The sequence below is a fragment of the Spermophilus citellus genome (assembly GCF_964194105.1).
Source record: "Spermophilus citellus genome assembly, chromosome: 13".
Classification (NCBI taxonomy): domain Eukaryota; kingdom Metazoa; phylum Chordata; class Mammalia; order Rodentia; family Sciuridae; genus Spermophilus; species Spermophilus citellus.
In genome coordinates, this window is record NC_138193.1 from 103,604,251 (window position 1) to 103,631,856 (window position 27,606).

A 27,606-nucleotide genomic window follows, 5' to 3' on the forward strand; every position below is an offset into this window, starting at 1 on the left:
CTATCTTTATATTAGTACAATATTTTTTTTCATTAACAAAGTTTTGTAGTGAGTTTTGAAATCAGTGAGTCCTCCAATTTTCTGTTCAAAATTGGCTGTTCAGAGTCTCTAGAATTTCCATGATGCTAAAATCAGTTGCTAGGTTCTGCTACAAAAGCAATCCAGCCAGCCAGCCAGCCAGAATTGATGGGTTGTACTGAATCTGATCAATTTGAATAGCGTTGCCATTTTAAGTCTTCTGATTCATGAACATGAGATGTCTCTCCATTTATTAATTTCTTTTACAATACTTGTTGCTTTTAGAATGTTTTTCCATTTGTTGTTAAATTTATTCCAAGGTGTTTTCTTCTTTTTGATGCTACTGTAAATGGAACTATTTTCTTAATTTTCATTTAGAGAAATTTCATTTCTATTTTTATACTCTGTGAGTACACAGAAAAATAATTGATTTTTGCTGATCTGTATACTTCAACCTTGAGCTCATCAGTTTTAACAGATTTTTAATGGATTCCTTAGGAGTTTCCAATATACATTGAAATATACATTCAATATATATTTTTCAATATTGTCATTTGCAAATAGAAGCAGTTTCACTATTTCTTTTCAAATATGGATGCTCTCTAGAATTTTTCAGTACTAGATAAATTTATGAAAAATTTAATATGTGGGGGCTGAGGATGTGGTTCAAGCGGTGGCGCGCTCGCCTGGCATGCGTGCGGCCCGGGTTCGATCCTCAGCACCACGTACCAACAAAGATGTTGTGTCCGCCGAGAACTAAAAAATAAATATTAAAATTCTCTCTCTCTCTCCCCTCTCTCACTCTCTCTTTAAAAAAAAAAAAAATTTAATATGTGGATGTATTCAAATCAATAGTGCATAGATTAATTTTTAAAACAAAAGTAAGGGAAAGAAAAGTGCTATAGAAGAGAAAAAGCAGAAAACTCAATGAATTTTCAAGGAAACTGATTCCCACAGCACTACTACATTATTAACTAGCTGTTTTGCATTCTTAATGAGGTAATAATCCTCTTAATGAGTTTATAATCCTCTTTTGGTTACACAAGGGATTTTCAAAATCTTTTTCCATTTGATATACCATGAACTTTGGGGAATAAGGATAAATTTCCTTAGTTTATTCAACCATTACAACCATGATTTTACTACATATTAACCATCCTCTCTCCTTTACCCCTCACAAAGGAGAAAAAGGTTACCACAAGTAAAAGAGGACACTAAAGCATCTTCACATTGAGAGAAAATGTAACTATCAGGTAAGTATAGTCGATAACATTACAAGATATTTATAAAAAGTTACCCTCTTGGGAACAAGCTGGAATATAAATAAATGCTTCAGTGGCTTGTGGAAGAAAAAGTAAAAATCAACAAATGAACAAAACATTTACTCTGTTAAATAATGCACTAGTTAAAACTATAAGAACAATATGGATATTTTTAAAAAACAATAAAAATGTGTTCTAAAAATATACATTATCTGAAATTTTATCACAGAAAGTCATTTTTAAAACCCAAATTTTAGATTCCACTTTTTAATTATAATTTTGATTAAAATGGCAGAAACTTTTCACAATATATAAAAATTAAATTTTTCTACTAAACAATAACTATCTACCCTCCCTCAGCTTTGCTTATATTGATAGTAGTATAATAATAAATTATACTGAAGTATTTTATCTTTCATGTATTCTGGAATCTTACTTTTAATCTCTGGGATAAAGGAAGAGGACTATCCAAATAAGTACTAGGCTCCCTGTCTTTCTTATGACTTTGTAGACAACTCTGAGAACTTTTTGCTATATCTAGAAAACATTTTTCTTCATTTCCGGTTGTTTTATAAGACTTGACAAACAGTTCAGTTTCTTTAACATGTATCTTAGGGTTACTCAATTTGCTGTGGTTGTGTCCTTTGAAGTGGGCTGGGCTATGGTTCTGAGAACTGTAACTCATTTTTTGAGTTGTGCACTTAGCTTTCCCAAATGTTGGGGTACTTTCTTCATCAGAGGAATGTCTGTCAAAGAAAACACTATTCTTCATGACGATTTTTTGAGTGTGTTGCCTATCAATTTTTCTACTACGATCTAAAGCAGGATGTAGTGGTCCAATTCTAATATCAGAGGTCTTTACTACTGGATTATTGACAGGATAAGGTATGGAAGTACTAACTTTATAGTTTTCTTGATGTAGCTGGTCTCCTTTTAGGAAATGAGACTTTCTAGATTCATTTTGCAAATGAATTTCTGGAAGATCATTTGAAAGATGCAACAGATAATCAGAACTACTGTTATCAATACAAGATTCTTTGTCCCTTGCTAGGGACACAGTTTTCAGATGAATATCTGGTTGTATATTATCCTGAGGATATGATGATTTTATTTGTATTCGTTTCTTTAAAGGCAAATCCTGAAGATGTAAATCACTAATGCCAGAAAGTAGATGCTCTTCAGGACTAATCTTTTGACGATTCCCATGCAACACTTTATTGATGTTTGTGGTACACCATTCTGATTCATATGACAACTGTTCTGGGATATTTCCAAAGTCTTCAGGGATGGCTGATAGGTCTGATTCAAGTTCTGATTGTTGTAAAACATGAGAGAGAGGGTTTATTTGAATAGCTGAAGAATTACTAAAAGAAGTATCTTCCCAGTCAATGGTACTCAAGTGTAGGTCAGTAATTGCAGATATATTATAGGATGAAGTATTGGGCTGATTAGATTCTGAAATTAGAGACTTACTGACATCTTTAATATCCTGTATAGTCAAAGGTCTTGAAGAAGACATTTGCTGTTGTGTACTCAAATAAGGAGCATTTTCAGGTAAAAGCAAGCCATTGGATAAGGCAGAAATAGATTTCTGTGGTAATGGAGGATCAGGAGAAATTTCCAAATTTAACTTGGCATTCTGCTTAAGAAAGATTTCACATGTGGGGTTTAAAGTCTTAAATGACTGAAAACTCATTACATCATCTGATTCTGGCAAACTGTTTCCTTTAGGTTTAATTTTCATATCTGAAAAAGAAAAAAATATAATAAACAAGTATTTTCTTTAACTTGGGTAAAAATACATAGTTCAGATCAGAAATCTTCTATGTGAGCTGTTTTTTGCCTTTTCTCTTTTTCTTTATTCATTCCTAAAAATATTATAAAATATTTTCTTCTGGAAAAAAAGTTATAATTGAGTTGTTTTTCTTAATGAGGTTTAAGAAATAATACAAAAAATATTAGTAACCCCAAATGTTATAGTTAGATGCTCTGAATTCAGTTAGTATAATTATTAATATCTGGTTAAGTTAGTAGACACAGAAGAGAATGGTGTACTTCTGGTTTTTCAACTTTAAAAAAAAGTATATGAAATTAAAGAGAAAAAGTATCATTCTTTCTTTTGATTTTACAGAACTTCCAACAAAATTTAGACAAGACATATTCAAATAGAATAGGTGGTTCTTATCTAATAGGAGTGTGTGGTATATACAGTTATCCAACACAGTACTTACTTTTTTTTGGTTTCTTCCCTTTAATTTCTAATTTTTGTTTTTGGTAGTCAGCTACAATCTCAGGATAGGCTGCTGTAAACAATGATTCTTCTTCGATTGTAAGTAGAAGCAATTCTCCATGTTGTTGTTCTTCTAAAGCATAATGTTCTAAAAGATTAAAAATGCAGTAAAGCAGCCTTAATTATAGATTTGAAAAATCATTTTCCCAGGTAACAAAGTATACCCCAGATTGACAATTTATCGGAAATCTTGCTTTATAAGATCTCTATTCTAATAGTATAGAATTTATTTATTTATTTTTGGTCTGGAAAAAACTGAAAGGATATTCCTCTGAAATTAGAACTTGAAAATTTTTTTGCTTCAGAGATGGTAGCAGCAGTTTAAAGAATAAAAAACTTTTGGGCTGGGATGGAATTCAGTGGTAGAGTGCTTACCTAGCATGTACACAGTCCTGGATTCAATCCCCAGTACCGGGAGGGAAAGAAAAACAGAAAATAAGAGAACTTCAAGTTGGTTGGCTGGTTGGTTCTAATTTCTCCTAGTAATTGTTAAAATTCTGGATAAGAAATGGAATAGACAGTTTTCTATGACTTTAACATTATATTTCTTTAAAAGAGATGGCTTCTGAACAGAACAGAATTGAAAAGGTCATCAAAAATATTATTATGTCAGAGGTTATCTCTTCCTCTCTTTTGAAGTGCTAGGCATCGAACCCAGGACCTAATATTGCTAAACTAGTATTCTACCATTGACCTATACCCCAGGTCCCGTTATAAATCTCTTGAGGATATTCCCAAGCAGTTGATAATTCCCAAGAAGATGACAAATGAAAATGCATATGTAAATTTATGATGTGATATAAAAATAGTAGACTAGATTCCCATGTGTATTCTATATGTGGGCAAAACTACATGCAAAGCCAAATTATAATGAAAACATCTATAACTTTATAGCAGAAGCAAAGGAAACAGGTGATCTTAAGGTGTTTCTTGTTTAAAATCAGCTGGTAGTCCACTTCTTCCCTCAGGAATAGCTCCCTCAAGGACAAATAAAAGTTACCTGTTCCTCAGTTCCAGATAGGAGAGATGCACTGCTAAACTGGGCTAATATTTTCTTTCCTGAAAATACATGAGTTGGTAGAACTGTTCCTACATAATTTCCAAATTCCTTAGCCTTCAATTTTCTTACTATTGCTTAGAATAGTTACCTATTTCTTTTTCTTTTCTTTCGGTACCAGGGATTGAACTCAGGGGCACTCAACCACCGAATCACATCCCCAGCCCTTTTTGTATTTTATTTAGAGACAGGATGTCTCACTGAGTTGCTGAGGTTCACGCTACATTGCTGAGGCTGATTTTGAACTCAAGATCCTCCTGCCTCAACCTCCGGAGCTGAGATTATAGGTATGTGCCACTGTTACCAGCTCTAGTTACCTAGTTCTTTATATAATTTTATTTTTCAAAGTTTCCTACAGCTTAAACTTCTGTTGAACAAATCCACTCTTTAATTCATGCAAATATAATCACACAATCTAATTTCAAGAGCAAATAGATATAAACTTGGGATCATTTTCTATTTTAAATTACGTGTACTTTACTTGTCGCTGAAGATAATTCAGAACTCATAAAATTTCTGTGTGTGGCAAATATAAGAGTAATGTGACAATTATAAATTCTCATAAAACTAAACAGAATAATGGAAAGGAAGGGTACCCTGTGACTATTCAGCAATTTCAACTGTTTTAGAACTAGTTTTATTTGAAATCCAATGATTGGAACTTTTGTAGAAGAATTTTTAAAGAATACATTGATATTATTTTCTTAAACATTACAAAATAAATACCAACTAAAAATCACTTGAAGTTTATCATATCATTAATCAAAGTCTATTTAAAATAATACAAGTAAATCAGTTTACACAAATAAACTAAAAAATTAATGTATGGTACATGCTTTATATGCATCTTATGTTACATGTAGATACACACACACACTTACTACACATATATGGTCAAATATTTTACATTAAAACATTTTTCTTATATTGAATACCTACCAGGCTTTTCCCATTCTACTTGAAAACAATGAACTCCATTTCTGATACGAGGTTTAACAATTCTGAAAAATAAATTCATCTAATGAAGTCTAATTGTATGTGTCATAGAAATTTTCAATTTACAGACAGAATAATTCAATTGCTATTGATTTTTATTCTAAGTAAAAATAAGAAATTACTGCCTAGTTATTCCTTTGAGTAGGTAAAAGAATAATTTTATATTTGGTGCATAAGATTTATAATTGTTATATTTTTCTTAGTAAACTGTTCCTTCTTTATTGGGCAGCGCTCCTTTTTTCCATAATGATTTTCACTTTGAAGTCTACTTTATTACATTATTTGGTAAGTGTGTGCCTGATAAATCTTCTTAAATCTCTCTTTATTTTATACAAACTTGCTATTATTTTGTATGTTCTTAGTAAACACAGTATCCACTAAATTTGCAACAGATGAGTTTAATCCACTCACATTTATTGTGATTACTGATTAAACTGGATGCATTCATAAATGTTATTTTGTGTTTTCTGTTACCAGCTTGTTCTTTGCTACTTCCTCCTTCTTATATGATTTTGGTTTGATACTTTTATTTTCTTATTTTAATTTTGTTGGTAAGGATGACTGAGATTATACTTCTTGTGGTTACTCTTTATATGTGTGAAAATACCTTTTCTGTGGAAAATGTTTTAATAATTTCTAGGTGACCAATTACTTCACTCAGTAATGAATATAAATATAAATAAAATATTTCACTTTGAAATATTAGTCCATCATTTCCTATCAGCATCTATTACTGTTATGAAAGGTATGTGCTATCAGATTGTCATTCCTTTGCCTTTTGTCATTTTTTATACTTCCCCCCAAACTTTTTGAGAAGTTTCAAAACATTAGAAAAGTTACAATAGTACAATGAATATTAACACGTTTATTGAAACTCACCAGTCTTAATATTTTGCCAAATTTGTTTTTTCCCATTTGAAAATTAGTTGCATACATGCCTTAGAACATCACCCCTACAAAGTCCATATATGTGAAGATTTCTTCTCCCTAGCCACAAAGCAAGCTTCAGAAAATTAATACTATTATACAGATCATTTTGATTTTCCCTCTCTGTACTTAAAAATGTACTTTGTAGCTTCAAGAAAACTCAGAATCCAGTCAGGATCACAATATTTTCATATCTCTTTAATCCAGAAAAACTTTATAGCTTTAAAAATTTTATCATATTCATAAACAAGAGTCCAGAATGGCAGTTCTGTGAAGTGTTCCTCACTTTGGATTCATTAGACTGTATTTTTCCTCATTAGATTGAGATGAAACTTCTTTTGGCTAAAACATTACACAGAACTGGGGCTATAGCTCAGTGGTTAAGCACTTGCCTAGAATGCATGAGGTCCTGCATTCAATTACCAGCACTGCCAAAAAATCAAAAATAAATAAGCACACAGACACACACTCACATACATGCAGATGATATGATATCTTTATTAGTAGTCATTACTAACTTAATTAAGCTGATCTCTACTTCTGAAGGTACCATTTTTCCTTTGTAATTAATCTATGGAATGACAGTTGAAATCATACTTTTTTCCCAGCAATCTTTCAACAGTGTCTATTTGTTGATGATTCTTTCTTGACTTGTTTATTAGCACTTTTTAAGACATTCCTTTTATGCTCAATATCTAGATATGCTGGGTACAATATGCTGGATTTATTTATTGTACCTGGAATATAAATTTTAGAAAACTTTATCAAATGTTATCTCTTCAAAAACTACTTTTCAGCTGGGGACAGTGGCACATGCCTGTAATCCTAGTGGCTCTGGAGGCTGAGGCAAGATGATTGCAAGTTCAAAGCCAGCCTCAGCAATGGAGAGGTGCTAAGCAACTCAGTGAGACGTATCTCTAAATAAAATAGGTCTAGGGATGTGTGGCTCAGTGATTGAGTACCTGAGTTCAATTCCTAGTACCAAACAAACAAAAACTACTACTACTTTTCCTCCTAGTTGGTTCTAGAAAACAGGTAGAAATTCTCAAAGTATTCTCAAGTTAAACTTAAATATTTTTCATTAGTGTTAAGTTGTCTTCTGTGTGACTTAATTAGTAGTCTTCTAATACTCCAATTCTCTGTGATCAAATTAAGCCTAGAGTCCCATGTTTAAATGACTTTTTATTTTTCTTAAGACTTTATCTCTAATTTTTAAGACTTCTAGAAGTTCACTTTTTATATCCATTTTTTAAAAATCATTTCTATCTACTTCGTTTTGTAATTTCACCTTTTCATCTTCTTACGGAAATATCCTTTATTTCCTTGAGACTTCCTAGTATTCAGAAAGGCCAATAAATTCAAAATTTAAAAAAAATTAAAAACCATCAGTGTTAACTATTTAATAAAACTAACTGACTTGGAGTGAATTCATGATGCAATTGTTTTTAAAAACTATTATATTTCTTTATCTACAATGCATTTTTCTTCAATTCTCTCATATTTTATCTCTGTTCTCACTTCTACTTCTCCATTTCTTGCTGAGTATTTTTCAGCAGCAATTCCAGCCTAGTTACTGGGTTTTAAGAAACAAATCTGACCCTATCAGGCCTTGGTTTTAGTCCCTTATTCCCTCTATACTTTTGTTTCTTTCCTAGTCTACTGAAATTGTTATTTTGTTAAGTCTAGCTCTTTTTATATGTATTTCTTTTGATAACCTATTATTACTGTCTTTGAAGTAGGAGAATATGTCAAAGCATGAATTGACTGTGTTGTCTAAACTAAAAGCCCTGAATACGCTTTTCATGTCCCAGGAGGTTTTTCCTCCACCTTTGCAAAATAAAGAGCTACATATCCCACTTTCAGAGATATTAAGAATAGTTTAGATCATCACATATTCTAATGGAAACAAGGAGTCTTCATCATATAATTCTTAAGCTACATTACCGTATTGGCTGTAATTGTTTAGAGTTCCTTCTACCAAGTTTTCTTTCTTTCATGTCATAGCGGGTCAAAAGTACCAACAATTTCTCACATGCATAGGGATTGGGCCATTCCATTTTTTCAAGGGTAAATCTCTGTAAATATGATAAAAATAAGACAAGACTTTAAAAATTTCTTGGAAACAAATAATACTCTTAGGTGTTACCATTTTTTCCATTATAATTTAAATTAAAATTAATGAGAGTATTACAAGAAAGAACGATGAGCCTTCTAAGGAGGAAGCACTGGACAATGATGAAGTTCTAAGATTCTTGGTCTGAATGCCAGCATATTTCCTAGACTTTGGGTCAGGTAACTTAACACGTTAGTTTACCCTGTGAAATGGAGACAATATAATCTAACTCACAGATTATGAAGATTGAGTATTAAATGCAATAGTAAATTTTAAGTGGTCACTAAATGTTGGCTGCAATTATTAATACGATTATTGAAAGGGGCAAGTAGCAAATAGTTACAATTTATTGAGCCATTTCTGTGCCCAGAGCCACTATACTAAGGGATAATAAACATAATCTCATTTAATACTTATGGTAACAAGTAATGTTATTTTTGTTTTGAGGATAATGCATATTCCAGGTCACATGGTGATGACAGACTGTTCAAATTTATATCTAGATCACAGATTTCAAATCTCAATCCTTTTGTAACTTATATTGCCTTCCACAATCATGCATGTGATCCTGACATTCTTTGGTGGAGGCCCCCTCCCCACAAACATAGTCCCGGATACAATATGGATATATGGTAACTGGATATATGGTAATTAAGACATTTTCAAAAAAATAGCATTATTGTGATTTCTCTTATGGTATAGAAAGTATGTCCACTGTGTGGCAAAGGAGTAAAGGATAAAAGTAAATACTAAAAAATATATGAATAGTCAATAGCTATCTGTTTTCATTTTTAAACCTCTTGAATAAATTCATTACTAACTTTGTACTATAAAGTAATAATTCATTTTAGGGTACCTGGAACAATAATAAATCAGGTCTTTGGTACCTGATTACCTTCATCAATTTATCTTTATTCACAAGGAATTCTTGAATAACCTACCAGGGGAGAAAAAAAAAAAGGAATTGGGACCATGAAACTTAAAAAGTTCATGAAATGAATATACAATTGAATTATTGGTTACCTCATGAAATGGGAATCCCTCACAACTGCAAGCTTTCCTGAAAATAAATTATATACATTATTACTATAATCAGACAATTATTGACAGAATCTGAAATGATCTTGTCCAATCTTCTGTCTTTTAAAGAAAAATATTACATGTAGTTCTTAAACATTCATCAAGTTTATAGCTGAATAACAACTATCTCCTAAGATGGCTGAATTTTGGAGTGGAATCAAGAAAAGTATATGTATGACTAATCTAGATGTGGGAGGTTATGTGAAAAGAGTTCAATCACAAGTCTATATACAGCTCATGATAGGAAAAAAAAAAGTCTTAAAAAAAATACCTCTTAATATTGTTCTCTACTCCATTTAGTTGCCTATCATGTTCTGTCTGGTGCCATTCACAAGGACAGGAGTATTCATAGTCATGCGGTTCACAGTATCTATCACTTTTACATAATTTGCATCCATTACGTTCATGATCCTTAGGTGAGCCTTTATGGAGAAAGTATATATATATATATATATATACACATACACACACACACACACACACACACACACACATATACAAGAAAGTATAATTTTCAGTGCTTATGAATTACTTTCTATTACATTCTTTTCATTATCTAAACTTTCAAAAATTGGTGCTGCCTAGCATAGATTTTAGTAAATTTGAGTTGAATAGAGTAAAATTTGAGTTGAACAGAGTAAAAACTTTCTGGTTTATGTAGTAGCTATAGAAAAGCATAATGCAATTATTACCAAAATGATGATTTATTTAATAGAATAATTAATGGGTTAATAATTAATAATAGGGTTTCTTTGATTAGCATATTAAAAGCATATGCCAGTTAATTACATCTGTCAGTGCGTAGCTCTCAGTTACACAGTTATTTTTAAACTAGGCTTGAAACATAAATAGATTATGACTACAACATAGGCGTGGGGCCCAAGTTTCCTTAAACAGGAAAAGTGTGGTTACCTTCAACATTGTTTTGAGAGTATAGAAGAGCATGTATATATACTTGATATGAGCTAAAGTTGTCATTTATAAAATATCAAGAAATTATAGAATATCATATTATTTGTAAAAACATTTATATTCTTCTATGATTTAATTTATAAATTAACAAAGTCAGTGAAAACTTACACTGAGATGAGCTAATAGGATCTCCTAATCTCGTTTGGGAGTGAAAGGCCTTTCTGACACAGGCTGTGCTCAGTGATATATACATATTTTTTTTCTTTCCCTCCTTCTCCTTTTTAAAAAAAAAAAAAAAAAAACTAAGACTAATGGAGATCCAAGTTATTTTCAATAACAGTGAATATATATAGAAATTAGTTTGAAGTCATTATCTTTACACATAGTAAAAGTGCATTATGGGATAATAAATAATCATCTAAGTAAATAAATATAAATAATTACCACAGGGGGCTGGGGTAGTGGATCAGTGGTAAAGCATTTGCCTAGCATGTGTGAGGCACTGGATTCGATTCTCAGCACCAAATATAAATAAATAAAATAAAGATCCATTGACAACCAAAAAATATTAAAAAAAAAAAAAACACCAAAAAGTAAAATGGTTTCAATTCCATTTTCCCATTTTTAAAAAAAGGATTTATATATTGAAAACATGATAATTTTAAGATCTAAGTAATTAGGTATCAGTTTGAAATTATACTTATTGTATATTTATCATCTGTTCACATCATTTCATTCAACAAATATTTACTGAGAGTCCATTATCTGTCTATTATCTGTGTATAACAATTTGAATCTAAGGCATTCCCAACCTAGTGGGAAAAAGCCTTCAAAGTGTTATTAATAAAAGTATGAAAAAGTACAATGAGAACAGTAATGAAAGTGTGGATATCAGACTTTCATATCATGAGGATATTCCCTCTTGTCTGCTTACCTGGATGGCAGCACACAGAGCAGTGAGCCAGTTTTTTAGCTACTAGTGGTTGCACAGCAGAACAACATGATTTTTCATTCCACTGATTAAATCTGCAATAGAAATTGTTTTTTTGGGAGGGCAGGGGTCACAAAAATGCTGTTATCAAATGTCAATTTACTCTATTTCCTTTCACCTGACAAATTATCTTCCCTTTGGTGGGAGATAAATTTGATGACCTTGCCTGGAAAAACCCTTAGTCACAAGTTTTAAATGTGGCCTTAAGAAGAGCAGAATTGCCCTCTGGATGCTGTGGTACATGCCTGTAATCCCAGTGGCATGGGGGGCTGAGGCAGGAGTATGGCGAGCTCAAAGCCAGCTGCAGGAACTTAGCAAAGCCTTAAGCAAATTAGTGAGACCCTGGCTCTAAATAATGTGTAAAAAAGGACTGGGGATGTGGCTTATTTGTTAAGTGTCCCTGAATTCAATTCCCAGTTTAAAAAAAAAAAAAAAAAAAGCACAATTACCAAAAAGGAGAGAGTATATACCTAAATGTGGGTATTGTAATCACATATTATATATTCACTCAGCATCTCTTTAGAAGGAGCTTGTTAGATAGCAATATATGGAGAGAATGATTTATATATCTTTGCTCTCTTCTCTATATGCCAGAGTTTAAAACAAACAGAATGTGTACATGAACATTTTTCTACATCAGAAATCAGAGCAAAGTATAATATATAAACAAAATAAGAAATCTGCATTAGTTGAAATGAGCATTTCTTAATCTGTTATGCAAACAGAAAAACATTACTCATTTAATGAAAAAACTTAAATATATATTAGAGTGGAAATTTCTAATAAATAAAAGTTAATTTTGCTTTTGTCTAACATTCCGTGTTAACATAAAACCACCAAAAAGCTAGGTAGTAAGCATAAAGCATTAAGTACCCTGAAATGTGTTCCTCTACTTATAGAAGTTAAGATTTCAATAAAAAGCTAAATTACCTCTTAAGTTCTTTAGATAATATCTGGTACTTAGAATTATCTTTTAGCTGTTAGAATTTTACTCATTTACCACAAAGACAAAGTATAAGTTTGTTAAAAATTAGCATTAATCGCTTCTGGAGAAGTGATAAAGAACTAAAAATGATAGTGATAAAGTGATAAAGATATAAAAATCAAAAGTATTCAGGGAAAGCCAGTATAAATTTATGAAAATTAGAATAATAGATAATTATAAAAAGCAATATAACTTAAGTACTTTTAAGTGTTAAGAGAAACACTTATGAAACTTCCCAAAGTACAAATTTGCTGAAACTGTTTCAAGAATGCCCTGGAATTAGTCAACTAACATATTTGCTTGCTTTTCTTTTTACTATTCTTCAAAATTCCCAAATGATTCCTTCACACACCCCAATGCCAAAGTACACCTGTTCTTTCTGCTTTGGCACAGTAATCACTGGTGTCAATAATGGGTTTTCTGAAGTCCTAGATGTATCAATAGTTTTTATGGCTAAAAAAGAAGTTTTACAGGAAAGAATACAGGAATGTGAATTATCTTTCATGGTCATTCCTTCTTTATTTCTATCACTTAGTATTTCTTTTCAGGCATTCACCACCTATCTCAACCTATTGGGGCCAAGACTGTTGAATTCTCCCTGTGTCCCAGTTCTTTTCCTCCTCATTTATTCTATAACTTAGTAGTAAACAGCCTGTAGCAAAATGTCCATGGTTATAAATAAAAGCATTTCAAATGGTACTAATAGTGTTTAGTGAGCTAATAACATATCTTTTAAAATAATTATATACTTAGGACATATATTCTCATTTTCCCTTTGGAAAGTTTTAGAATAAATAAAAATAAATTATTTTAAATGAAAACAGCAATTTAAAAATACAAAGACCCTTTTTTTGGAAGGCATAGTCCTGTTTGTGATACTATTAAATTTGACAAGAATGAAGTCCAATGTTGCAAGAAAAAGTTATTTTTAGTTACCTCTCAAGCAAACTTTGACCTTTCAAAATCTGTATGAGTTTCAATGCTTGCTCTTTTCCAACTCCAGGGACTCCCTTTCAGAAAGGGGAACAAAAAATTCAAATGTTAATAACCAGCTAAACAAAGTGTAGTGTGTTCTTCAATGGAAGACTGTGCAGCTGAAAGAAACAAAAAGAGAACTCTGTGTAATGATAGAAAAATATGTAAGATACATTGTTACATGTGAAACCTAACTGCAAAATAATGTATGATGTAGATTTGTTAGCAATTATATTATTAGACTATTAAACAAAAACATTGAGATGATATGCCAAACCACTAATAGTATTGTTTTAAAGTTGTAGTTGGACACAATATCTTTATTCTATTTTTATGTGGTGCTGAGGATCAAACCCAGGGCCTCACACGTGCTAGGCGAGTGCTCTACTGCTGAGCCACAATCCCAGCCCTACTATTTCTTCTTTTTTTTTTTTTTAAAGGGGAGAAAAGAACATAATTTTAGAGGGCTTTCACTTTCTAATTATTTCAGTAATTTTATTTTTTTCTAACTTAACATTCTATTTGTAATCAGGAAAATTAGTTTATTTAATTATATGAACATTTAATATTTAAAGACCCAGAAACATAAAAAGGAAGAAAAGTTTGACGTTTATTAAAAACCTCATAAAATTAAAATGTGAATTTCAAATGCACAAAAATTATACACACAAACATATTCACATCACAAGTTCTGGTTTGAATCTATTGGTTCTTGGTTCCTATAAAAGTTTATGAATATATTCCTATTAGTAAGGCTGCTATTTGTCCATTATGCACTAAGATAGAACACCAGTTTCAAAATACTTACAAACTGGTTGGTAATGACCAATACCCGAGCACCCTGAATATCTGTCTGACTGCCAACCCACCTATACCCAAGATCCAGCTACTAAAAAGCTAGTCCATGCAATAGCAGAGGCTACCTCGAAGTCAGTTCCATCTCTATAGTCTATGACTTTGGCATGCTAGTTGTTAGATATTTTGAACTTCCTATATTAAATTATGGTAGTACATTGTCTTAAAAATCTTTAAGACACCATAAAGAGATAGCATCTTTGTTTACAAAGGATACAGAAAGTCAAACTAGCTAAGGCTTGCTGCATATTGTAAATACCATTATAGCTAAAGCTGGTTTCTGGGAGTTTAAGTTTTAAGTTCAAACTTGTTGAATTCAACACTGAGCCATTTTTAGATTTTAATTATTACATATAAGAAAATAGGATCTTTTATTTAAGAAGAATTACAATAAAATAATGGTTTGTTGTATTTAAAGGTCTTTCCTTCTGCTTTCTTTTACCAGTTTAAAAAAAGTCATAGTGGCTGGGTGTGGTGGTGCATGCCTGTAATTCCAGTGGCTCAGGAGGTGGAGGCAGGAGGACTGGGAGTTCAAAACCAGCCTCAGCAATTTAGCGAAGTGCTAAGCAACTCTGTGAGAACTTGTCTCTAATAAGACACATAATAGGACTAGGGATGTGGCTCAGTGATCAAGTGCCCAAGTTCAATCTTTGGTTCCCCCACCCTAAAAAGGCATTGATTCCTATAGATAGCCACTGAAGACATGTTAGAAATCAAAGTTAATTATTTTATTCTCCTGTTTTTTCATTTCTCTTTGGTGCAAAAAAAAAAAAAAGGTCATTCTTCTTCGTACTTCTTTTAGGAATAGAGGTAATATGAGGGATTTGTCAGGATAGAGATGATTTGTAGGGATACAATGATGTGAATATACAGTACCTACAGCGCCTGTCATTTTGATTTTTATGCATAGTATTTAAGAAAACGGGTTATTCTTATAATTCTTAATTTATCACTTACCTATCTATGACATTTATTTGTTACAGAGTACCATATTATACATCCTAAGATATAAATTAAATGTTTCAGTGAACAAAACCTAGTGCAATGCTGAGTGGCATGGAAATATGAATGGCTTACCTCAATAATCATGTTGCTTAGCAACATTAATAACAATGAGCATGTGTACAACTGGAAATCTATAATGGATATTGAAAACTAAAAAAACTGACAAAAACAATGACAGAAAGTAGCATTGGCATGATCTAAGAGCAATTACTGTTTTTTTATAAGGGTAGTCAAACTTGAATGTGAATCTCTCCATCTAGAGTAATGGTTTAACTGAGATTCAAACTGTGATACCATTTATCATGCTATTATATTCTGGTTTCTAACAGTCAGTGTCATATGTCGGCTCTTTAACACTATCTGAAACCAAAGATGCTATCTCTTTATGGTGTTTTAAAGATTTTTAAGACAATGTACTACCATGGTTTAATATAGGAATGATGATGTTCAAAATATTTAACAACTATTTTAGTTACTGAATGGCTTGATATGCCTAAATACTTCAAGTTAGATTCTTAATTATATAACTACATTGATATTAATACAGCACGTAAGGTACCAAAAAGATACACATAAAAGTAAGTAAACACAATTTCAGCTTGCCTTTGGAAGATAGTCACAACCAAGAAGTATTGCTAGTCCAACCAGAGCATCTCTGTCCAAACCTAGTTTACTCTTGATAGATGACATTGTGTAACAGTCAATGTGAGGATCCTAAAGAAAATAGATTTAGTTCAATCTTCAAAAGGTAAATGTTTATACACTAAACAACATTACAAAAACCAATTTGTCAGTTACCTTTCTTTCTTTTTTGGGGGGTTCCAATCCTTTTTATTTTGAGACAGGGTCTCACTAAGTTGCTTAAATCCTTGCTAAATTGCAGAGGCTGGTTTTGAACTGGTAATCCTCCTGCCTTAGCCTCCCAAGCTGCTGGGATTATAGCATGTGCTATCAGTTTACCTTTAAAAGTTTAACTATTCCTAAAATTTAAGTAGAAAAATTATTTGGATGACTAGAATCTTCATAGACTCTGACATTTCAATAGACAGAAATAAAGTCATAGCTGTTTCAAAAACAGTTTAAAAAATAAACCATAGTGGATTATGTTTTCCTCTTTATTGCTTTTGGTTTATAAAAATAGTGTATAATACATATTGTAGAAAATAAGCATTCCCTATAATTATATTGCCTTAATTATTATTAGTACCTTGGTGCATATTCTTCCAAAAAACCATTTTGACACATATATGCTAACGTTTATTATTAACTACATTTTTATGCAAAAGTAGAATTCCATGAAATACTATTTTGTAACATTTTATCTCAACAATCTTCCTGGGTATCTTTTATGTCAATAATATATTTCTTTTAAATGACTACATGACATTTGATATGAATTCTGAGGCAGTGTTTCTCAGTGGCAATACTATTAGCACTTTGGGAGGGATAACAGGATTATTTGGCAGGAGGTTTAGCTTGCATGGCCTTTTTTGAGGATGAAATAATAAAATGGAAATGTGGGTCAAAGTGATGTATTTCGCATCTAATTCTGTGGTATTTTCTTGAAAGTGATTAAGAATTAAATCATGTGAAACAAAGTCTAGCCTTTAGTAGAAAAATCTACATTTTAAAGAAAAAGAATTATGTGGCCATAATTTTTAAAATTTTTTGAAAATTTATTTTTAAGTTGATAAAAAGCAAAAATTGTACATAAGTATGAGGTACTAAGAATCATTTCAATACATGTATATAATCTGTAATGTTTAAACTGAATTAATCACATCTACTTCCTCAAATTTTATCATTTATTTATGCCAAAAATTTTAAAACCTCTAACTCTTTGAAATGTATAGCAAAGATATTTTTAATAACAGTAAACATTTTATTTAGCAAATGCTAGCTATATGCTAGGCATTACATTAAGCATTTTACATATACTATTTCATTTAATCAGCCCTTTTAAAAAGGTAACTAACTTATAAAACAAACACTAAAGAAAGAAAACAAATACCTTTGTACTTATAGTGAAATTCCTGTAGACAGTCTGGGCTCCATAGAGGAAAGCATCACCATCGTTGGTAAGGCAGCCATCTACCTGGCCACTGGCATTGAGGTGAGCACACATGGCTTCTGCTTCTCCAGCAGCCTGAACCCAGGGGACTCCTAGACATTCTAGCATATCTAGGCACTGAAGCAAAAAGCAGGTGCGAGAAATAAAAATATATTTTTACTGCTACTTTCTTCAGCGTTTAATTTACTACATTACAAATACTAATAGTAGCAATTTAGGTATTTTAAAAATTAAATTGAAAAAAATGCTTGGGAATTTGAACATTGATACTTCCTCTTAAGGAACACTATAACTTTTCTAGGTGTGATAATAAAACATCATATTGTGTTACTGTTTTTTCATGTTTTAGAAGCTATCTTTTAGAAAATGGCACTGAAATACTGAGAATTACACAATATTATGGGTGGCATTTGCTTCAAAATAATGTGGGAATAAGACGGTGGGTAGAGACATAGATGATATAGACCAATTGTTTAAGATTGGTGATAAGTTACTTTGTCTTAATTTAAGATATTTTTGTCATAAAAATTAAGATTTTTAAATGTCAATTACAAAGTAATATGTATTTGACTTTTATTCAATGCTATCTTCAAATTCTGAAAATATTTCTGAATAAAAACGGATCACATGAAGATTCACACACGTAAAGCTATAGAACTATAATAACTTTTCTCACATGATAGTCAAACCAATATGAGCTTTAGTTTTTTTGGTGGTGTTGGGGATTGAACCCAGGACCTTGTGTATGTGAGGCAAGCACTCTACCAACTGAGCTATATTCCCAGCTCCCAGTATGAGCTTTTGGGAAGAAGATCCTAGTGCACAACTTTAGCTTGAAGACTTAATAACTTTTTCATTTATGAAACTCTCATATTGTGGGGAAACCACAGAATCATTTGTTGGTGTCCTTCTAGAAAATCAAATGTCTGGGCAGCATGATTACATCATTTTGTGATACATAAATAACCCATTGTGAGTTTTCTTTGGATTATGGTTAAGCTACCCAACTGAGTAGCTTGCAGTTAGCCATATGAACTAGGTCATCTTTTTTGTCCTATATTATTCTCTCTGTATTGGGGAATACTTAGAATGCTGGAAAAAAAGAAGATTTTGACTTGTATTTTCCAGTGACTGACAGAATAAACACCTTTGGTTTAGACTTGTTGATCACTTTCATGTTATACCAAAACTTCTGCCAGGTGTTACCCAAGGTAGAGAAGATTCAAAAAGACAAAATATTATGTTGAAAAAAAATTACTTCTCAGGAATCTGGACAGGTAATTTTAGGGAGAAAATTTTATTACAGGTGTCATTTCTACCTTAAACACTGATAAGAAGCCTCCTTTCCTAATAAGCAAAGTCACTGCAGCTTCTTGTACCATTTGTCATTACAACTTTTTTAAAAGAACCAGCACAGAGGAAGTAATGAGGCTGCCTGCAATTGTTTCCTACCCTGTTCTTCTATCATGTAGGAGAGTTGGTATAGGAGGATGAATTATTTGTGCTTTTCATGCTCATAACTAAATGTTGGCAGTGGATTAGAAAGATGTAGGGCCTGCCTACTAACTAGGAGTACAAAAATACAAAAATGAATAGACAAGCAATACTGAACTGACACAAAATGCCTTAGAGCACGATGATATTTAAAATGCAGTACAAAACCTTTCTTCAATTACTGACAGTTGTTAAGATGGAATACTCACTAATTAAAAACTATTTTTTTAAAAATCACATAATAGATAATAGACAAAATTTTAGAAGAGGAGAAAAATGATTTAGTTTATGCAATGTCTTTTAAAATAAATGAAAATTTTAACCAAAACTGAAAAGAAAAACAGGGAAATTAATCCAAAGCAAATATATAGTTTATATGCTTAATATATAAAGGACTTATACAAAAGTAAAATTAAAATCTCAAGAGGTAAGTAAGTAAAGGACATGATGACCTCACTTAAAGACAGACTCAAAATAGGTGGCCAGCTTAAGTTAACCATGAAAAGTCCAATACATAATAAATGTAACCTTTGCTTCTGCAGAGTACAAAGAAAAATCTGCCAACATCCATTGTTTTTGTTAGTGCACCAAAATGGTTTATCTTACATTTGTTCAGGTAGAAAATACGTGACAAGAGCTACAAAATTATTCTAAAACTTTGGTTTATCAAATCATTTTGGGTAATTTTTATCTAAAATTCTAAATCACAAGAGAAAGCTACATACACAAAAAAATGCTCATCATAATTTCATGTATAATGGAGAACAACTAAAAAGCAACAATGGATACATCATGCAAACAATTCACAGGTTCACGTATGTTGTACAACCACTACAAATTATGATTTTTTAATAGAATATGGCAACAGGAAACTACGTGTATGATAAATGAAAAGCCCATGATAAAAATTATTTAATCTACTACTATGAATTTTTAAATTACACATTCAAAAAGAGACAAAGAAGGAGGCTAGAGTTGTGGCTCTGCGGTAGAGCACTTGCCTAAAATGTGTGAGGTATTGGGTTTTATTCTCAACACAGCATATAAATAAATCAATAAAATAAAGGTCCATCAACATCTAAAAAAATTTTTAAAAAAGAGACAAAGAAAATATTTTCCTTTTATTGTATTTTAGAATATAACATAATATATTTTAGGCACATTCTTTATTTCTGTTTTTTGGGTACTAGGGTTTGAACCCAGGGATGCTTCATAAATGAGTTACATTCCCAACTTTATTTTTTTCTTTGAGACAGGGTCTCACTAAATTTCTGAAGCTGGCTTAGAATGTGTGATATTCCACCTCAGCCCCCTGAGTTTCTGGAATTAGAGTCATGCATCACCACACCAAACCCTTCTTAACTTTTATAAAAATATAAATTATAACAATGTTATGAGTAATGTATAAATAATACATTATAATAACAATAATTACTTTATAAAATTACAAGCCCTAAGGGAAGCCAAATATATGAACTATCTATATATGAACTATGATGAATTTTGAATGAAAGAAGTATGAATTAACAAGACCTCATGTATTTGGGAATTCTTTAAGTGCTGAAGATGTTATAAAAGATACTCAAGATCCTACCTACCATGTATTTGTTACTTTAGATATATTTTTCTCAGAATTTCTAAATGCCAACGCCAGGACTTGGGTTCAGATCAGTTTTACTCTAAAATATACACTCTTTTTTTTCTATATAAAGGTCTTCTCTTCACAGTATAGCTAATGATTACTCAAGTTTACAAAGTTTATTAGAGTAAAATGTACTCTTTAATTAAAGTCAGATTATTTAATCGAATCTGAATGCCTACCTCTCTTAAGACTGACTTAAAATGTGATCTCCCTGTTTTCTGAGACCATGCTTTTCCAGAAGGTCCATACCGAATCTGATTCCTCTTATTCATGACGTCAGCTTTCAGCTTTGGTGGTTCCCCTTCCATAACAAACACCAGTTTTACATCCATTTGTGTTAAATATGAGATACGAAAAAATAAGTTCCTGAGATACATAAATTAGTAATATATTAACCATAATATAATGACAGTGTAAGTCAAAACTCTAAGAACACAAAAGCAAAACCACTAAGACTAGTACCAAAAATATTAAGTGCAATAACATTTTCATTACTAAGAGTTAGTTTACATGTAGTGGAGAAAACTGAATGTTTTTATGTGAGGGAGATTAATTACTATTCTCATTGCTATGTGAAAAATGATTAGGAGGAGGAGACCAAGAGCAGAGGAAGGGAAACGAGTGAAGGTGTTATTTCAGCTGTACAGATGAGAGAATTTGGCATGAACTGAAGTGGTGTATATGGACACTGAGCGAAGTTTGTGAAAACAAAACATATTTTAAAATAGAACTGTCAAGACTTATTCAAGCACTGATGTGAGAGGTAAGACGGGGAGATAATGGCTCCCCAAATTCTGGCTTTTAGCAACTGATACATCCTACAGTATAGATTACGTGGGAGATAGATGTGAGTCTGAAGCTCAAAGAATAAGAGGTACAAATCTGTGAGTCGTTAGTATAAAAATGGCATATTTAGAACTACTATATTTTAAAATCTCAAAAATCATCAGTATAAAAATGGCAGATTTAGATATGCTAAATATATTTTAAATTCTTAAAATATAAAAGAACAACAAAAAATTAAGTTTAAATAAAGCCAAGATACCAAGAAGACACTTTATACAAATATACATTCACACTTAAGAACTCTGATTTTACCTGAGGTGTGGCTTCATGACGGTTCCAATCATTTTTTTGACCGACTGGGCCTCACACACCCAGAGACTCAAATCAACTGCAATGGTTTTCCCACTAAGACTCTGCAAGTCGATGTGTTGCTTAACAGGCTCCAAAATTTGCCACAAGTCATTCACTCCCATTCTGTTGATTATCTACTGTTATTTGAAATATATTTTACAAAAAAATTTGTTAGAGGAAACAGAACTTCAGAACATAAATTTAAACAGTATATTTTGAGTGAGTTCTGGAAAATGTGTAGAAGATTATTTTCAATTCTTTCACTTGTCAGCCTCAGTCTTTTATGAATTAAGAACACCTCAAACATTAAAAATATTTAAAAGTTGTTTTAACTATCTTTGTTCTAGCTAATAACAGAAGCTTACAAATGAAGAAATGGGAATAAAATGCAGAGATCCTGTGAAAAGAGGATGGGACCAGTCCTCTATCAAAATGAGGAAAAACAAACAAAAAGAAAAAAGGAAGCAAGTGTGGAAAAAGATAACAACAGAAGGACAGAAAAACCAAAGGGGGTTAATGAAAGAAAATTTTGGTGGAAAATGGGGGGAGAACAAACAAGATGGAGAGTTGGAGGAATATGGAGTTATCTTTTTAAAAACTGCACCCCCCCCCTCCCCCAGTACTGGGGACTAAATTCAGCTGTGTTCTACCACTGAACTACCCGTCCAGTCCTTTTTATTTTGGACAGGTTCTCACTAAGTTGAAGGTTGGCCTCAAACTTGCAATCCTGCCTCAGCCTCCCAAATTGCTGGGATAACAGGCATGTGACACATGCCCAGCTAAAGGATAATATCTTTTAAATTGCATGGTGATACATGGTTATTGAGGAGAATTGAAAACTTAAAAGTTTAAATCACCTATAGTTCTACTATTCAAAGTAAATAATGCTGAACAACTTTCCACGTATAGTATAGGACATTTTAAAAACAAAATTGTTTTAACCTCTAATGTTCTTCTGTGCTTTGTTGTTTTTTATAGGCCAACCTTTCCTTTTTAAACACATTTTTCTTTTCCTTTGTTATTATCTGATGAAGATATTATATAGCACTCACAATGAGGATTAAGTCTGACTCTGCAAATTCAATCCAGATTATTATCTTCCCTCCAGAAAAAAAAAAAAAAAAAAAAGGGAGAAGGCAAAAACACATAAGTCTAAAGGTCAGACTTCACCTGTATGTGGAAACTTTGTGAATAAAGATCACTGTATTATCTTTAACAGAGTCCATCTTAAAAATAGATTTTCTCAAATTGCTCATGGGTGCAAAGAAAATAAATATTGTTAAGTGTTGCTATCAGTAACTTAGCCTGTTTTTCCGCATCTTTATTTATGATGTGGCTATATTACCACTGAGTATTAGCCTGTGCACTCATATTCATGAAAAGTGCACAAATATATGCAGATTTGTCAATTTACAAAGAAAAATATACAGAAACACAAAAAAGCATTTAGTAGTTAATGATGATCTAATGCTAATATTCTCTACATCAAAAAACTCCACTGGTCATAGACATTCTACTGTGACATAGATTCAGAGTTAATTGTGAAAATTTCTGGAAAGAGTGGGGACTAATATATTTTTTAAAGTATTAAGATGAAGTGAAATAATACTTTCAAAGTAGTAACCATCAGAACACATAAAACTAAAAAAGTCTGAGGGGGAAATTCTTGCTGATAATTTTGTTATCATTTTTGATTCACATTGGATACTGGAATATACTGGTTCTGAAGGAAATGGTAATTCCTTCATAAAGCAATGTTATCATAACTGATCCTATTTCTTTTAAATGTGATTTGATTCTAGTAGTCAAAATTTCAATGCAAGTTATCTTCTGATTTAGCCATACCTCTCTACATATCTACTTTAAGATATGCTTAGATGTACACAGAATTATATACAGCAATATTCACTGTAGTACTGCTCATAAAAATGACAGAATTACATTGGTTTCCAGAAAGTAAAATTTGAGCTACTATCTGTGCTAAAAAGTGTTCTCTTCTCCATTTTCCCTTAGTTATTTGACATTTTCTAGAAAAATGTCTTTCATTGTCACTCTTCCTGATTACTATGTTCTTTAATCCATCTCAAAGCCTTTAAACCACTTTGGTTCCTTATCCCACAGTTTCCATGTATCTACAGAAATGGATTTGAAAATTTCTAAAGCCCATTTCTTTCATAAGCAAAGAATTCCTATGGAATATGCCAGTTTTTCACTTTTTTCTCTAAATGATAGGAATCAAGGAGACATTTTTACAGAAGCTATCTTCTTTATATGACCCATTCCAATAAATCCTTTTTTTCCCTTAGAAGTTTATCACTAGTGAATTTCTATTGGATCTTCTTGATTTATTGTAAGATTTAATAGCATTCACTACTTTCAACTAAAAACTATAGATTAGGACCATGCCAAGGAACAATATCTAAAGGATTGGGGGTTGGACAAAAATTAGAACTTTTCTTTAACGTCTTCATCTTCTCTAATATAATACCACATCCTCTGACATGTCCCCTGAGCTCCTGACTAGCCTCTAATTGCCTACTTGTTCACATGGATGCATAGATCTAGATTCCACCATAAGTTTGTCTCCATACAACTGTATGCCTTCTGACTAGTCTCTCTGCTTCCATTTTTCACTATCCTCTATGCCCACACAATCCTTCTTCTCACATTAGCTAGACTGATCCTGATTAAAAACCTAAATCATCATCTTTCTGGCAACGAACAGTGAATTTCTTCATGAGTAAGACTTTGCGTCACAAGTTAATTTTCTTCATTTAATGGTGGCTATCTTTAGACAGTTATAAAATGCAAAAGGGATTAATATAAAACTACATGAGTACTAACTCAATACATTTTTAAAAAACACTATTTTAGAATTAGCTTCAAAATATCTACAACTGAAGTTTAAAAATACATGATCTTTTTAAAGACCATTCATAAAAGTAGGATATTAAAAGAACATTTCAATTTTGAAAGGGAAAAATGGCATGAAATTTATTTAAAAGTACACCTGGTTTTAAGAATGCAGTTAATCCAAAATTTCTATCATCTATTGTTTCTACTCATCACATGTTCTCTTTATCAGTCATTTCTCCCAAGTGACATTAAATAGCAATGATCAAGACACTAAAAAAGCATACAAAATTCCAAAAAGGGACAGGAAGCAACAGCTTTTAAGATACTGAACTACACTAAAGAAACAGATGGTTCTTGTAGGAGGTAATAATCAACACAAGGTTACTTAAAAATAGATCAGTATCAAGTAAAATTTAAAATTACTACATCTTGATCCATTAAAGACTGTGTAATTTTGTCATGCTTTTTATTTTTTAATTGGGTAAAATTTGAAATTTTTGTGGTGTGGGATTTGGTGAGTGTCTACTTAAAACTTTCACTTTGTAATAACTTGATTGATGCCAACCTGACCACACAGTGCATACTACAAAAATGAGCCTTCTAACATATTTATAGTTCTTAGGAACAGGTATGATACAAAAATAAGCGAACCAAGAAAGTTAGAATGACATATAGCAAATAACTTTATAACCTACTAATGGCTTCACTTTATTTAGCTTACCTTGTGTGTATCAAAATCAGAACACTCAGCAAAGAGCTACACATCTTACGAATCTCTTCAGTTTATTTAGTTTAGTGAAAAGAGCACTGAACTTGGAATACAAAAAGCCTAGGATTTTGGCCTTGGATATACCACAATTAGTTGTATGACCTTGGAAAGACATTTAGTTTTTCTCCAAAATGAGAGTTATTCAACTAGATTAATTTCATGTTTCTAATATCCTTTGAATCTCATAACAATTTTGGTAGCTTGGAATAAAAAAAAATATTCTACTTCAGAAATTATTGTCTGGTAAAGCATAAACTTCTACTTAAATAAAGGGATTAAGAATCCACTTAAAGTTAAAACAAAAACCAACCCTTTGATGTAACCATATGGTACCAATAAATCAATTTATGCTCCTAAAACTTCCTTAAAAGCTAATAAGTTTTTATTGGTTAATTATAAAACTGAATGAGGTGAGAAAAACACAGTACCTTGCTAATTCTATTAATGAACCAAATTTAAAGACAAAAAGAAGTCAGTGGTCTGATTTATGCAAAAACATGCATTTTATTAAAGCAAGTTTTCTAATTTATTTCAACTTAATGCAAAAAAATTAGAAAGTTTAACAAAAAGGCAGCAGGGAATAATTCCTCAAATCCATTCAAATGACTATATTTTCACAAAAAAAAAATTATTAAATGGCTTAAACTTTATTTCAGTGAAAGATTGTGTTGTATGGGACTTACCATATTTCACTAATGCTCATTTTTAAAATTATTTTTTTCACCTTTACTTTTATATGAAGAAAAAGCCAAGCTTTAAGGCTTACTCTAACTCAGATTTGTTATCAATAAAAATTTAATGTGTCCACTATTTACCAGGAATGCTTGTGGGTGGCATAGATACAACTTTAAGTTCAGGTTCTGCATTAAGCATTTAATGATCTTGGTAGGGCGAGACAGCAGACAAAAAGGGCAATATCACAATGTGACCAGTACAGGCACAGAGGTAAGGCGAGTAAGCCATTCCCGTCTATAGGAAATAGATGCCCTACCTAGTCCTGGACATCACGGTTTCCTGAAGGAAGTGACACCTAAGCAGAGAATTCCATGAATGCTTCACATGAGTTACCAACCAGGACCGATTTGTCCCCACATTTTAGTTTGTTGATTATATGATACTTTTCACTGATCCATGGCAAAGGCCACAACACATATTTACTTTCACAAGTACAAGGTTCTTTGGAAACCGGAGGTTCGACATCAGATGGGGATGGGCAAATGCCATCTTTTTCCCCATCTGGAAGGAAAGATTTTGGGTGTTGCAAAGTAGGTTACTTGACTAGGTCTGCGTATTCACGGGGAAGGTGTCATAGTGCAGGGGTGGATAAGCTTCGGATTGAGAAGTGAGCGGAAAGCTAAGCCAAGGAAACCATCGGTGCCATATCTGTTGACGTGATTTACACTCTAGGGGGCGCGGGGGTGGGGGACTGTACCCACACAACCCCAATGCCCTACGTGAATCCTATAGAATTATTTTCAAGATAACGTAGGAGAACAAGCGTGCAGATAGGCAGGCGGGTAGGCTCACCCACAGAGAAGCCTTGAACTCCTTGGAGGCAGGAGGAGGGCACAGGGGACCCAGCAGCTCGGTGGCGCGGGCCCAGAGCCCACTCGCCGGCACAAAGTAAGGGCAGGATCGCCCTCGGAGGCTCGGCTCGCGCCTTCCACCTCCTTCAAGGCGCGCCGCAGAAGGCGTTTTGGAGGAGGCGCGGCTCCGGGCCCAGATTTTCAAAAGAGCTGGAGAAAGAATCAGGTCAGCCTCTCCTCAGTCCCAAGGGACTTACCCGGACAACCCTTCCACCTGGGTTCTGGAAGAAGCCCTTCGTCATTTACCAGTTTGGATCCAAGCCTAACTACGGCGGCTTCCACCTTTCTGATTTTCTCAAAAACACAAAGTCTTCTTTCGTTTCCAAAGTAAACAGCAGCGCAGCGGCCCTAGGAAAGCCCCAGCGAGCACTTTCGAATTCAGCGCCTCGCCCGCCAGCCCGCCTCTTCCGGAAAATGGCTAGTCCCTCCCCAGGACCCGCGTCGCCCGGGGCGGCTTCTTCCTGCCTCTACCCGGCTCGCGGACGCATGCGTGGGCCTGCGGCGTGCGGCGCCCAGCTATCTTCTTTTTCTTTTAGGCAAATCTCCCGCTGCGCCGCTGCCGCCGCTACTGCCTCCGAGTGGCGC

At 32.7% G+C, this 27,606-nt stretch overlaps 1 protein-coding gene across 5 annotated transcripts; it reads right to left on the bottom strand.

Moving 5' to 3' along the window:
* Positions 1 to 844: 844 nt before the first annotated feature.
* Positions 845 to 27,579, bottom strand: GEN1 (GEN1 Holliday junction 5' flap endonuclease). 5 transcript variants are annotated; one of them, XM_081264124.1, is made up of 14 exons: positions 27,219 to 27,579; positions 21,772 to 21,947; positions 20,853 to 21,039; positions 17,478 to 17,654; positions 16,070 to 16,180; positions 13,568 to 13,641; positions 11,590 to 11,681; positions 10,015 to 10,165; positions 9,687 to 9,723; positions 9,559 to 9,600; positions 8,495 to 8,625; positions 5,567 to 5,628; positions 3,512 to 3,658; positions 845 to 3,026 (listed from the first exon to the last, which is right to left on the bottom strand). In XM_081264124.1, exons 2-14 carry the CDS (start codon positions 21,930 to 21,932, stop codon positions 1,696 to 1,698), a joined length of 2,703 nt encoding a protein of 900 aa, XP_081120250.1. In that variant the 5' UTR covers positions 21,933 to 21,947; positions 27,219 to 27,579; the 3' UTR covers positions 845 to 1,695. The 5 variants fall into 5 exon arrangements, with proteins under 5 accessions (XP_081120250.1, XP_081120249.1, XP_081120252.1 ...); XM_081264123.1 differs by having other exon boundaries at positions 9,520 to 9,600; XM_081264126.1 differs by lacking the exons at positions 10,015 to 10,165; positions 11,590 to 11,681.
* Positions 27,580 to 27,606: the final 27 nt, after the last annotated feature.